The sequence below is a fragment of the Lissotriton vulgaris genome, chromosome 5 (assembly GCF_964263255.1).
Source record: "Lissotriton vulgaris chromosome 5, aLisVul1.2, whole genome shotgun sequence".
Classification (NCBI taxonomy): domain Eukaryota; kingdom Metazoa; phylum Chordata; class Amphibia; order Caudata; family Salamandridae; genus Lissotriton; species Lissotriton vulgaris.
In genome coordinates, this window is record NC_141693.1 from 1,449,869,656 (window position 1) to 1,449,884,816 (window position 15,161).

The 15,161-nt window shown below is 45.4% G+C and overlaps 1 protein-coding gene across 9 annotated transcripts in view; it reads right to left on the reverse strand.

Annotated features, from left to right (window-relative positions):
- The window catches only part of LOC147712725 (complement decay-accelerating factor-like), a 795,131-nt gene that overhangs the window by 717,501 nt on the left and 62,469 nt on the right, over positions 1-15,161 (reverse strand). For all 9 annotated transcript variants that reach the window (XM_086923379.1, XM_086923375.1, XM_086923380.1 and 6 more), the window contains exon 2: positions 2,081-2,295. In XM_086923379.1, coding sequence (XP_086779505.1) covers positions 2,081-2,174 — 94 coding nt within the window. In that variant the 5' untranslated portion in view covers positions 2,175-2,295. The remainder of the gene's footprint in view (positions 1-2,080; positions 2,296-15,161) is intronic.

Here is a 15,161-nt window from a genome sequence, read left to right on the forward strand (position 1 = left end):
TGCACCCATGGAATGCATTAACATTTTGCAAATCGCAAATAGAAATTCGCAAAATGTCAATGCCTTCCCATTGATTCCTATGGGCCTTTTGGCCCATAGGAATCAATGGGAATTGCGAAATTGCAAATTGGAATTCGCATAATATTTGCGATTCGGTAACAATTGCGATTTTTACCGAATCGCAAATTTTATGCAATTTAAATCATGCATCCCGTTTTGCGATTCCTTATTTGCGATTCCCTAAAAATCGCAAATTAGGAATCGCAAAACCGGACTTTGATGCATGTGGCCCATAGTTCTCAAACCATTTGTGTATCAGAAACTCCAATATAATTTGCATATTAATTGGTCAACATCATTTTCATATTATTAGCTCTCAAGGCACCCCAAAGTTAAATGGAAACAGGAGGAAAGGCCACTATGTTTACCCAGGGGCTAATGTAAATGCTGGTCAATCGAAGAAGTGACTGGTCACACACAGTCTGATGTCATCCTTACTATCTCTTTATTTCTTTTTTGTCTAGTAATCACCTATATTGCTGAATGGTGGACCCCACACACCCTTCACTTAGAATTTGTGGGTGGCGCTATCACACCTTCTGGGTGAAACCCACAGGCCCTCTACTGAGGGATCTATGGTAATCCTATGGTGCTGCCCCCTCCGCTCCTGGGAGGACTCTGGAAAACCACTACTGTGCACTTGTAATGTGCATGGGGTTCTGCCTCCAATGTTCCTGGATGTACTCTCCACACCCCTATGCACCAATGCCTGAGCATCTGTGGTATTACTGGGTTTCACTTCTCCACTTCACAGTGACTCACTCTGAGGGTGACTGTGGTTACTAGATCTCATGGGCCTTACCACGCCAAACCGTAGTTCTACTGTCTAAGGTAATGACGGTAAGAATATGCAATAGCGCCTCTAGCCTCTCATGTATTCTAGCTACATGCAATGCTTAAGTGCAGCTACAAGTCTATAGTAATTTATTTATTTATTTATTTTGCAACTTGTACCGCGCAAACTAAAACCCGAAGGTGTCAAGGCGCCTAACAAAAAGTAACACGGCTGGAGCACAGTCTCTGAACTTCAAATACAGCAAAATGAAATTCACATAGTCCACATTAAAAACACACATTCAACAAGCATGTATAACATAAGAGAGAGTTGTCTCTGGTGATCAACCACTCAAACGTGTTTCAGACCTGACAGATGGTAGCACGGCACTACTTAAATGTCAATAGCATATAATTACGATAATATTTACGGACATTAATATTCATTCAGTGAAGTGCTGGGCCAATTGGGTCTACTCAGAAGCACAAGCATGAGCACTGTGTTAAATTTACAATTAAGAATGAAAGAAAGAGTATTAACAACACTGGTGTCAGTATAATTGGTCTACAATTCTTACAGTGCCTGGCTTCCCATCATTTTCTTTTAAGTAACCAACAATGTTAAATCACAATAATGGAATAAGAGAGCTAGATTCAAATTACTGTGTCCCAACCTGAGCACGTGGTGTTGTCCTGGACAAGTTATCTCTTCTTGTTTCCGCATCTGACTTACCCTGAGCTCTCAAAATTGAGGTCACTTACAAAGATCCAATGTGCCCTATTATGTGCCCTATAGAAAACTGGGTAGATTAGATGCAAGTAGTTCCCCTTTTAAAGCGAAACACTAACCATGTGCTCCTTGTGGGCACTGTAGGAAAAAAACAAAGCCCCGATGAAGAAAAAGCCCCCCTCAAACGCTTTACTAGAAACTTTTAAACACAGACACATACCAAGACAGAAAAGTTTTAAAAAAATGCGAGATCCATTCATAAGCTGCCCGAAAATATACACTAAGTTGGTTTATGACAAATTAGTTTAATGCTCGTTGAGTTATAGATACAATTCCAAAGTTCTGTTAGAAGTATGTGCATGTAAAATGGTCAACAGACTGAGAATACCTGGGTTTATGACACAATCCATGAAAAATGAAACATTACGTTCTGCTTTGCTTGTACTAATGTCGTGGTACGATTGAATATTTTTTATATTTAGCTTGAAAATAAAATGCAAAGAATTGAATTCTCACCCTCGGTACTGACTACGAGGGCCGCGAGCCATACACAGTAGATCGACACCAGCGCGCGCCTCCCTTCCTTCCGTCCGTGCCGCGTCGCCGCCATCGTGTTGTGTGTCTGGAGCCCTCTCCGAGACGACGAGGGAGTGGTGGACGGATGGCTTTAATCCAAGAAATTCACTCAGCCAAGGCGGACGCCCTTCCTGCGGCCTGAGTCACCACGGAAACTAAAAAACCAATGGAAGAAGACATTAAATAAAAAAGGCACCTGCTGCTTTTTTACAGATAACCAGAAAACGAATAGGCAGCTAGGAAATGCAGAGAAAAACACCATGATAGCAACACCCACACGCACGAAACGGCGCTTATCTCGCAGCGCCGGTCAACGCCGGTCAACAAAGCACAAAACACGCAAGCCTAGAAACCACTGCTTGTTTCACAGTGCGCGCCTTGCAAACTCTACTACACGATGTAACCTACAAAACAAACACGTGTCCGCTCGTGGGGTGACAGAACTGCTGTTTCATGGAGCATAAACCCTCTGACACTTTCACAACCTCTTCAGGGGACATGTCTTACGGCTCCTAGAGAAGACGTTCCAAGCAGCAACACTAAGACACCACCAGCTCGCTGCCTGAAAACTATTTCAGACCCGTTTATTGTACCAACACCAACACCGGAACCCAGAGTCGGCATTTTGCCAGGATAGCGCACTGGGTGGAAAGACATTTGGCGCTCTCGCTGCTGCTCGTGAATACAGCGAGCATCAGGGAGAACTGTTTTGTGTTCAGGGGTCAGCCCTCGACGTCTACACTACACCAGAATAGTTACTTGCCTCAGAACACAAAAACGTCTGCACCCCCAGCGCCTATCTGAATCACTCATAACTCCTCACGCTGGTGGAGCACGTTGTTTGTTGGAGGGGGTGGGGTTTTAGTGTGTGGCAGCAGAGAGCGAGAGGGTGATGTGATGGGATGATAAGAAAGTGTTATAAAGAGCGCTTTGAGCTTCTGAAGCCAGGCGCTAGGCACTCTGCGGTCTGCATGACCTTAAAGGAGACAGCTCTGAAGTTTGTCGCCATTGGCCTAGACCCAGCTCGCCCATGCTAAAAGCCGACCCTTCTGAAGCAGGCAACACGCCTCCAACAACTAACTCGAGAGTTATCTGTTACGAAGCAAACCCCACCTACTGGCCTTTAGAACGCTCGAGCACACAATACAGACCGTGCAAGAGATACTTCCCAAAGATATACAACCTAGCAGCCAACAGGAAATGTTAACCAGCCTTCAGAAAAGAAAAAAACACCCTGTTCCAGCTTCTGGTATGCAACTCGAGCTGTACTGTCCACATCTGCCTACTTTCAGAACAAGCCTCGATGCACGTGTGTTAACCCCCGTAATTTAATGTACCGGCCTTGAGAACAACTCAAGAAAGCAAGAAAACTAAATGCACACCGCCCTGACAAATGCGATTTCTAGCAATATATGCATACATATTTACGGTATACTATGACTATGTGCCACGCCCATGCATACTACACGCAACTTCCTGTTAAACTGAAAACGAGTGTCATGCCCACAGATCTTCACTCTAAAAAAAAGGGAGGTTCAATGTGTTCGACAGCTCTGATTATTCCTGTTCAAATAGTGATTATCAAAAGAGCGGCTTTGGATTTTTGCTACCATGAGTCGTGAGATACATACATAGTATCTATAGGAGAACTCACATGTTGCTTGTTGGAGTAGGTGATCATTTGCAAGGGGTACCGCAGGTCAGCTTTTTATAGTCTGCGGCAGTTACAAGAGAATGAGGTAGGCATTCTGACAAAACTCCACTCAAATCAAATAAACGACAAGGGGAGATTGGCAAAACAGGAATCTGTAAGTGTATGTGAGCAAGCAATGTTGATTAATGTTTGCATTCTCACTAAAGGACAAGGAGAGTGAAAGCACGTTTATGCAAAATGCCAGGGAAATAGGACTGGCCCAGTTCTATACCAGAATCTGAATTCATTTAAAGTAGGCATTTCTACAGTTTTAGGCCAACATGCCCTCAATGGGCTTAAATCATTGGTGTATAATGATTCCCTTTTTTGTCTACATTTGTGAATTTACATTTTAATTTCTATAGAATATGTCCAGGTGGTCCTTGTCTCATACTTTAAAGCTACTTCAAACAACAAGAGAGGCAGGGTGTGAATAATCACTCTTTTACCCCTAGTTTCAATTATTTATCAACAACAGAAGAGTGATCTATAACAAACACCTCAAGAGAAATTCTCCCGGGGAGGAAAGAAGAAAAAAGTTGAACCTGGTGAAAAGAATAACACAAAAGTTAATTGTAAAAAAAACCCTCATTAGTAAAAACAAGTGGTGGTGGGACTTATGAATGGGTTTTTTTTATTTAGAAAACCCTCAGACCTATGTACATTTGGTCAAATTTACATAGGACTGAGGGTTTTCTAAATAAAAAAAAAACATTCATAAGTCCCACCACCACTTGTTTTTACTAATGCGGGTTGGACTATTAATAAAGTAGTTGGCAGCCACAACTACGCATTTTTGAACTAATTTGTTCTGCACACACTTAGCACAATTGGGTTTTCTCATTTTAACAACATACAAAAGAACCAGCTCCGCTGTAACTGTAAACAGGCGTGGAAGCACACTGGGAGGACATTCGGTCCTTCCAGTGGGAACCCAGTGATGAAGCATGTCACCGCTAGGCTGGTGAGTGAGGGTTCTTTTTACAATTAACTTGTGTTATTCTTTTCACCAGGTTCAACTTTTTTCTTCTTTCCTCCCCGGGAGAATTTCTCTTGAGGTGTTTGTTATAGATCACTCTTCTGTTGTTGATAAATCATACTTTAAAGCAACAGTGGCTACTGAGTGAAAACATAACAACGAACTCAATTATTTTTGTACTCTATTCTACACATATAAATTGCATTTTAGATCTTTCAAAGCACGCCTCAAGAGCCCGTACAGTTCCACACAATTGTAGACCAATACATCTGTTTTGGTCTAGATGTTCTTAAGTGGCTTGGAAATGTAGCTCCTCTATTAGTCCTGTACTTTTCTGGATGTTTCCTCCATAGCTACAAATGCATTTGGCTCTTTTCCTGCCCACATTACTCTATTACTGTTGGAACTATATCATTGTATCAACATATTCATATTTTCCTATTGTAGAAGCAAATAATCTCAGACCCTAAATGACAAAGAAATTACAGCTTTATTTGGGGTATCAATGAGAGGCCAAGGTTTGAATGGGCATGGGATCTGTCAGAGCTGGATTGTTGAGAACATGAGGATACTTTGAGAAGCTTGCATTGGATATTGTGGAACAGGGCGAGGGAAACCCCATTCCTATTTTATCGATGGGCACAAGGTGCAAACGGTGGATACCTTTAGCTATCATGGCACTACATTTTCTAAGAACTGTAGCTGGACTAGTGAGCTTACCAATGTTCGGGCCAAGATGGCGAAATGCGCCCATGGGGTGTTCAAGTTTGCTACCAAATTAGGGGACAAACGGATTAAAGACATGCTAAAAATCTATCAATTGAGATGCCTTTCCATTGCCCTCTATGGTGCTGGGGTTTGGGGACACGTCACGGCAGGGAGCCTACAAGTGGAGGAAAATCTCTTTTTAAAGAGACTCCTGTGTTTGCCCAAATCAGCCTCTAACGACCTGGTGCACAGAGAGCTTGGGATCCAACATCTTTCAGATCTGACTGCCTTAAGACCATTAATGTTATGGGGTGCTATTTGGTTGAAGGAGGAGACTTCCCTAAATAGAGGCATCATAAGAGATTGTCTCTCTACCGATAACAATTTAAAGATTCCTTGGATTAAATTTGTCATCAATAGTTTTTCAGAGATTTATGGTCTCGATATAAGAGAGGATAGCTATGTTGCTTCTAGTCTGTCCAAATCCGAGATGAAGACTGCCTTCATGAGCTATAAGTCAGAGAGGCGGGGGAGGGACTGTGGCAATCTCCCCACCCGTGTGCACTATGGAAGATATTGCGAGAATGTGGGCTACCAACCGTATTTGAGTCATGTCACCAGAGCTTCCCACCAGTTTGTCTTAACGAGACTAAGGTTCGGGATCGTGCACCACCTGGTGGCCTTCCCCTGCAACAAAAAACATCCGACTGGTCCGTGCCCATGTGACAATACTTCAGCACAAAGCACTATGCACTTTCTATTGCTGTGTAAACTTTACGGTAACTTTCGTTCAGCCTTTTTAAAACCCATTTTCATCAAGTTTGGAGTTAGAAATGTACATGATACCATGAAGTTGCTTTTTAACATGCCCCACCCTGACGTTTGTTTCTTTACCGCTACTTTCCTTCTTCATGCTATTAAGGCAAGGACTAGTATGATTTTTTAACTGTTTTTAACCATGTATTCTGTACTGCATTTTCTACCATGGTTTTTATTGATTATTGTTTATGTAATGTAAATGTATTTGCTTTTATGGACATTGTCTTTATGCTCCGAATAAAGCCTTATGAAATGAAATGTATTGGATACCTAAGGTTTTGCTGTCCACAATGCAGTAGATCTCACCTGCATCAATATGCAGAATAAATTCCCCCAAGGGCTGAGAAACGCTTTAGTGCGCAGTATGAACAATACAAAAACACGACCAAGTATATTTATTAAAAACAAACATCAATGGAAGCACAGCATAAACCTTGTTTTGACATCAAGCTACTATAGTCCTAAACAGAAGAGAAACCCCTTCAAATCATAGGAAAACATTCTCAAGCTGATGTCAGACTACAATGACAGTCTAGTCCCATGGGAGAGATGCCACAGGTAAGGCAGTCCCCTCACTGGGGCTAGCTTTACACAGCTGTAGTGTGATCTCTTTTAGTGCTAGCAGACTGGGCCAGTTAGTCAAGAATATATTTTCATAGTTTTAACCGAGCTCAAAAATCAATTAGTACAGATAACACAGTTCTAGCCCCAACTCTATTTTGAATATAAATGCTACCTGTAATGTACCTTCTCAGAGATCTGGACAATTTTATACAGACAGCCACCTGACTACCAACAATCGAGGAATAGACAGGAAGAAGAAAATGCAAGCTAAGGTGGTGCAAAGCCGAGGTCCTCGTGCTTCACTACTCACATCACCAGACAACAAATTCTACGAAGTAGCTGTGGCCCCTCCATAATAAAAATCCTTTGTACCTGTGCACTCTCACCTTCACAAGGACAGTTGTGAATGCAGCATTATTCCAAATTTAACAACTCTGATAATGTCTCACCCTCATATCTCCTGAGCTCCACAGAATTATAGCCAGTACTCAGTGGGACACCAAACTTAACTAGTCTAACACCGTCTAAGAGGGGCAACCACCTACCAAATCATTAGTCCTCAGACTACTGTCGGCTTCCTCTCCACAACTAACCCCATGTCCTAGGATTTAACATTGGGGCGTGGTTTGGCGCGCGGCAAGATGGCAGCACAGTTACAGTGCAGCTCTGCCGGCCGCCGCTTTAATCCATTAAGTTATCCTGTGCTGCTGTGGCCGCCCGAGAGTCCAGTGCGGCGAGACTCCGAGTGTGTGATGGAGCACTGGCCTGCCCTCCGGTTAAGTTTCGACCGCTGCGTGCGATCCCTGAAGCCTGACCTGCGTCCCTTCAGTGAGACTGCAGATTGCAGAAATGGCGGCTAGACGTCCTTAGATGTGGCCGCGAACAAGAACCAGAGCCCTCTAATTTGCTGATGAGCTGCGGGAGGTGCATCGGACCCCTCCAGGGGTAGAAAGGAACTCGGCGGACGAGCGGCGATCCGGCTGAGGGCTCGTTGAGGTGATTGGTGACGATCGCCTGCTCCCTCACGCACCCATAGCTGGAGATAGACACGATCGATGGGGGAGAGTGCTACGCAAATGCCCAGCTCTGCGACATACACTAGGCCTCGCTGAAGAGAATGGCCGCCGGCTACTTGTAGACGTGTGCTGGGGGATCCCTTGGTCCGCTCCTGAGGATCTGGTAACTATATCAGCGCCAGATCAGGGGTGTATGTGACCTTCAGTTATTTTTTGATCGAAGATTTGCATTTTTTGGGATGCAGCCGATCCGCTTGTGTTACTTGGTGCCACGATTATTTTTGAGATCTGCTTTTTGAGGCCCGACCTTTCTCCTCTAGTGCCGAGGTACAGCGCCCTCCAATTTTGCTGGCGAGCTGTGGACAGTGTATCGGACTCCAGGGTGTCTGGAGCATTACTGCGGGTGGGCGGTGATCTGCTTGTAAGCCCACTGAAGGGACTGAGGACAAAAGCATGCTCCCCTACACACGCACAGCTGGAGACCGTCTGGATTGGTGGAGGTGAGAGCTACGCGAGCACCCGGCTCTGTACTATAAACTAGGCCTCACTGCAGAAAATGGCAGCCCGCTGCTGATAGAGGTGTGCTGGGTGCTCCCTTTGTTTACTGACTTTGAACTACGTATTGAAGTGTGTTAGAACCGGCTGTCTCTAGTTGGCAGAGGTATACACTTCTGACAAATAGGGACACACCTTTTCTAGTCAGGGCAAGGGGATCACACCCTTTGATAACCTCTGCTCACCCCCTCGGTAGCTTGGCAGAGCAGATAGGCTTATCTCGGAGGCTGTGCGTTAAGCATTTATGACCACATACAGTAATAAAGTGAATGCACTACAAATGGACACGACACAGTAGTATTATAAAAATAAGTATTTTTATATAAGGCTTAGCACAAGACCAAATAACGACAAAACTGTACACAATCGGAATAAATACGTTTGGGAAGGAAAAAGGATAGTTCAAAGGTAGTTTCTTCTTTAGCACAAAGTCTTTAGTATCAAAGCAAATCTTCTTCTTGGCAACACAGTTCTTAGCAACAAGGTAACTCACACGGGAGCTACACGACGTCGAGGCAAAGTTAATCCAAAGGTTCGGCGTCGACCGCGAGGAGCGCTACGTCGAGCCCGGAGACACACGGACCCCCAACAACACAGTACCTTTGGAAAAGTGAAGCACACGATGATCAGCAGCGTCGAGCAATCCGGCGTCGCGTCTTCGGTGTCGATCAGGCCTCAGCAGGCGTTGTTGTCGATGATGCGGTTGCAAAGTGTGAGCAGCGCTCACGGCGTCGAGAGGGCACGAGGGCGATGCGATCAGCAGCGGTGCAGACACGAGGTCACTTGGAGCTGGAGCCGTACTCCCACTCACTGGCGTTGCTGCTGGCGTCGTTCGGGCCCGGCGGCCGGTCGTCGAGGAAGCGGGACACTGGGGCGTTACCCACTACGTCGAGCTGGATTCGGCGACGTCCGTCGGCGTCGCGATTGCTGGTTCTTTCAGAGGTGCTGGATTCACAGGTTCCAGCAAATAGCACTTTAAGCAGATGAAGTCCTTTAGCCCTGTGACTTCAGCAGGAGACTGGCACTCTTCCAGTCCTTGGAGATTTTCTTAGCAAGCGTGAGAGTACACACACAGTTCCCCTCTCCTGGTTCCTTGGCAAAAATAAAGAAGCACTGCAGGATTCCCCCCAGCAAACAGCACACTGGCAGAAGGGGTAGGCAAGTCCTCAGATCAGCAGGCCTCTTGTCCTTGGTTACAGGGTTCCTTGTCAGAAGTGATCTAAATTCTTGGTTCAGGGGTCCTCCTCTTATACCCCTTTTCGTCTTTGATCCCTTTGTCCATGCTGGGGACTTTCCCAACATCCTGGGTCTGTTGTGGGTGGAGCCAGGCAGACGCACCTGGCTTATTCACTGAGCAGGGCTGGGTCCTCAGACGCCCAGCAGGAGGTGGAGCCAGCATTGACATTGGCAGGAGCAGAGCTATCGGCCTCCTGGCAGGAGGTGGGGCCACGATCGTCCATGGCAGGCTCAGAGCCATCAGCCGCTTGGCAGGAGGTGGAGCCAGCATTGTATCAGGCAGGGCAGGCTATCAGCAACTACTCTCCCCCTACTCTCAACGCAAATGTCCCACTCATCCCACACTGACTCATCCAGACCTGTGGAGCCACCCAACTCCTGTCACACACACGCAAGACCAGCAGAAACCAGAAATAGTTAGACAAGAAAATAGACACTTTCTAAAAGTGCTATTTTCGAACCCAGAGTCCAAAAACCATCCACACCAACGGATGCGTAATTAAACACTGAGTTCAGGGATACCAAACTCGACATTGCACCATGCTCCCCGAGCCAGCTAGGATTATAGCATTAATAATCCCGGCGGCCCATTCTAACTACTGGAGAGCAGGCTACCTCGCAATAGTGAAGAACGAAGATGGCGGTAGTTCACTATTAGGACATGCCAACTTGGTCAGGCGTGTCCTACCTTATACTTACAATGCACCCTGCCTGGAGGCCTACCATAGGGGTGACTAACATGAAGTCAAGGGGAGGTTTGAGGGGCTGGCAAGTAGGTATACCTGCGCAGCCAGCGTGACAGTACAAGACTGCACGTGGGTCTCGCAATGACCGACCCGTAGACATTCTTTTACGAGGCCGCTCTTGTGGGTGGCACAACACGTGCTGCAAGCCCACGATCGGCATTTGTATTTACAAGCCCCGGCACTCCTGGTGCACTAGACTAGGGACTGACAGTAAACCAAATAAGCCAAACATGGATACAATCAACACATCAATTTAACATCGGGAGCACTTGCGCTGTGGCACTGATCAGCAGTGGCACGGCGCCCAAAGCATATACCAGCAAAACATCGAAAAACAGTGGAGGCAAACAGAAAAAATGGAGGAGAGACTCAAGCCAATGATGTCAGGTCTAACAAAGTGTGACAAGGGGGTATCTCTGACCTTCATATATTTGGTAGGCAGACCTGAATTAAGTGTGCTGCAGCCAGCCCGACTCTGCCACTTGGTAGCATGGCCATTATAGAGACCCGATTTTTATCCCCCAGTGCATCCTAAACTTTGAGAATCTCTGCACCATCCATCATGGGCAAGCCGGAAAAGACCCAGCCTCGACTGCGAAAAAGTGGCAAATGGGTGCAAAACGCTGCATCAGATTCGGAGTTAGACTCTGCTGCACAGGCACCAACCACACTTGAGAAGGCACTGGCAGCGATCCAAGTCAGCTTACAGACTATAGACGGAAAGTTTGAGGTGCTAAATGGGCACTTGAACAATATGTTGTCTAAACTAAATAGACAGGCGGTAAGGCTGGGCGAAGCAGAACAGCAGATATCGGATGCCGAAGACGGTTTGCAATAACTGGCAGCTAAGACCTCAGACATTGAGAAGATCCTGACACTTATCAGAGACAAGAATGAAGACATTGAAGCTCGCACAAGGCGCAATTATGTGCGCATTTTGGGACTGCCGGAGTTCACCCCATGTCCTAAAGTTTACAGAAATACAAACTGCCCTGAGGAAGCCCTGATCCACCCAATTCAATACCCTGTGTTGTACATTAAAGGTGCCTCGCTGGCATGACGCATATTCCTATAGAAGAACAGTAAGCCCTACAAATCTTCCAGACGCCTATAATCTGCCAACCAGCTCATTGGTCTCATCCAGATGATGACATGCAAGGAATGGCAACAGAAGATACTCTGTTCAAACCCCTTTCTTCTAAAACAAACTTATTCCACTGCTGTCCACCAGTTTCAGAAAAGCTCTGGAAAACGAACTTCTCCCATACTATGTAGTGTAATGACCTTCTCAAAGCTAGAGGACATCTCTGGAAGACAAGAAAGCAACAAGGCAAAGACAGTGAGAGTACTCTCTGCATAAATGCTCTCTTGGGCTGTTCCTTTCACAACCTGTTTCAGAATAATCTGGGAGCCCTACATCACACCATGTGCGAGGCACAGGTGGTTCTACTTCCTCACCCAATTAAGGAACTTTAAGGAGCGTACAGCACATTGGTTATAAATATATATTGATGCTTAGGTGCTTGCATATTGATTGGTCCTCTTGGTGCCAACACGTCTGCACCCTGATCACTCAATTTTTTTTAAACTCAAAAATGTACATAATAGAAATTTTACAAGTTTGGGGCCAGACTTACACAGCATTGTTACTGTTGCATTGCATGCGATGTACACACTCACATGCTTTAGGACTATAAAAATGTAGGTTACAATAAACCATGACATTGTGAGTCAACTCCCCAAAAGCTATTTTGAAGCCCATATTGAATCACATAGCTGCAACACTCTCTCTTCTAAAAACAAAAATGTATTTTTTTCTTAAAAAAGCAGAATAATTTCCTAACTTTTACGGACAGTGGGTTTCCTACAATTACATCCCTCACTGCTGGTGCCCACAGAACAAGGGAGGGCTTCTCAAGGATGCTGGACACATATGCTGAACGCTGCAATACAATCAAATTCAATGGGAGAGAAACACATATCATATATGAGATCAGACCTATCTTCAAGATAGAAGTGCCAAAATGAGATGGGAGCTGCTTCCTATAAAAAAACAAGCACTGGCAAAGCCAATAGATCTGCAGGTGGCTTACGACTTTTGGCTTTACTAAGGTTTGGGAAAATTGCACAAGGAGGCTTAGGCGTGTGGAATTGTATAAAATATCTCCATGCCCAAAGGATGGGATGCTTCCCAAATCTGCTTGTCCTGTAACAATATCCACTTGTCCCTTTTGCTGCAACACAGTGGAGTGGGAAATTATTAAAGCGTTCCCATTATATCATGGCCTTGATAACAGTCTTTGTCTATGCCAGGGCTCATATTAAATCAAGATTTCAAATCTAGCAAAGCCCTAATGTTGCCACCTTTCTCTAAACCTGTATGTAGGGGTGAAAAACCTTATTCCAGGGCTGGAAGGCTCTGTGAGCTTGTTCATATTCGCAAACTTAATATTTAAGGATTTTCGCAGAAGGGAATCTGCCTTTTCGGCATGGCCACCCTGTTTATTTTTTTTTTACTTTGCTGGACTCAATGTTTGAGGCTGGTTTTATAACTGTGGGCACTTTAATCCTTCTTACCAGAAGTTAAGTGCCCGTGCTCTCCCTTTAAACATGGTCGAATTGGCATACTTACCTTGGCTATAAGTCACTAGTATATGGTACGAAGTGTATCCAGCGCCTGGCATTTAAATACCACTAGTGCACTGCATCACCTATTGTGCCATCCACAACAGTGGCAGTGCAAACATGGCTTTAGGCCTACCACTGTGACCTGACTGTAGTAGTGTAAAAAAAAACTGCAATTCGACCTGTCAAATAAACCATTTTGACTGGTTAAAATCTTCCTTTTAACTAATAATAAGTCATCTCAATATAGGAATTGTAGCCAACAAGGTATAGAGCATGGTTTTTAAAAGCAGGAAATAGACATTTAATGTTAACATGTCCTGACAGTGACTAGCTCCCAAACCAATTTCTCACTGTAGGATAGCTGGCTGGCCCATAGAGAAACTCTGGGAAACAATATTAAATACTAATACCTTATCTCGGGAATGGGCTTAGCTAGAAAAATGATGAAACAACTATTTTCAATGTTTATTAAGAATCACTGATGTTTAATAAATATTAAGGGAAAGTAACTTTTAGAAAATTATCTTTTTTTTGCCTGACCTTCTTGGAGGCTAATTTGCATTGGCTCTCCAGCTTCTCCCTGCCAGGGATTAGCACTGAATAAGTGTGGACAAAGGTGTGGAAGCCCTCCCAGGAGCAAACAATAGGCTGACCTGAACGGGCAGAGATGGCTTCTCTGAACTCTACTGACTATGCAGGGTGGGAGCTGTGGGCATCCTGTCTGACATTATATTGTCAAATCCTGTTCAACAGGTCTGTTGAGACAGGTGTAACATATGGGGCATACCTGAAAACAAAAGAACAGGAGGCCAGGTAAATCTTGTGTATCTACTGTCCAGTTTCTGGAGGACCCTGCTTTTGTTCTACCAGACTTCTGTCCCTGGGTTTGTTGTGGGTGCAGTGCCTGCCTCAACCAGGGTTTTAGTGTTACATGTGGGATGACACTAGGATTACCACAGTATACTGGCCACACACACAACCAGCCCTCACAGCCCCAGCTGTGGCTGAAGACTTTCACCATCTTAGATTTGCACTGACAGATTGCCTTACCTCAGGTATCCCCAAAATGCAAACAAACTACTGCAAATGAGACAGGGCAGTGTTTGCAACTCTTTACACCGTTGTTAGGGAGGGACCAGGAGGCATTCCCACCCACTAGCTAGTGCCAGGCATAAATGTGGTGCCTCTACGTATCCACTTCGAACACTTTATAGACCTGTAGAAGATCAGAAGAGGGCTGGACCTGATATCTATGACCTTAGAGGAGTCCTGAAGGACTGGACCTTCTCCCTCTCCTACCCAGGACAAAGAAGTGGACTCCATGGGTCAGTTTTCTGACCTCCTATGTGGCTACAGGGAGATGAGCAGCTAAAGGCAGATTCCTGTAAAAAATGGACCTGACCTATGTGGCCTCCACTTGACACCCAGTAAGTCTCTATGTGCCTCCCCTGAGGTTCTCTGTGCTTTAGAAGTGTATTCTTATGGTGGTTTTTAGGTCTCGCACCTGGCGATTACAGCGCGAAAGCGCTGTCTCGCCTGCAAGACCTATAGTCACTGGCTCTGCTTCCCAGGAGACGGCACGCGCAGCCTCAGGAATCGGATCAGGTCGCGCGCCCAGTGCTCCTGTGAACAACATGTCGGAATATATCTATCTATCTATCTATCTATCTATCTAACACACACACACACACACACACACACACACACACACACACACACACACACACACACACACACACACACACACACACACACACACACACACACACACACACACACACACACACACACACACACACACACTCAAGCTCCGAGGTGTCACCACAAAATGGAAGGCACTCTGACATCGCTTGCAGGCACACCCTTTATTGGTACAAGGGGAAATGAACATCGATAGCTTTCACAGTCCAGCGCATTCGAGAGGCTGACGCGTTTCGCTGATTAACTGCTGCCAATTGAAGCCCTGGATGGGCCTCGATGTGCATGTCCCACTCTAATCCATAGCGGTGTCTACAGAGAGGTACAATGGTGATTCGGACCCCTTGGCTCCCCAAAACGGGGCGGTGCACTTCCGACG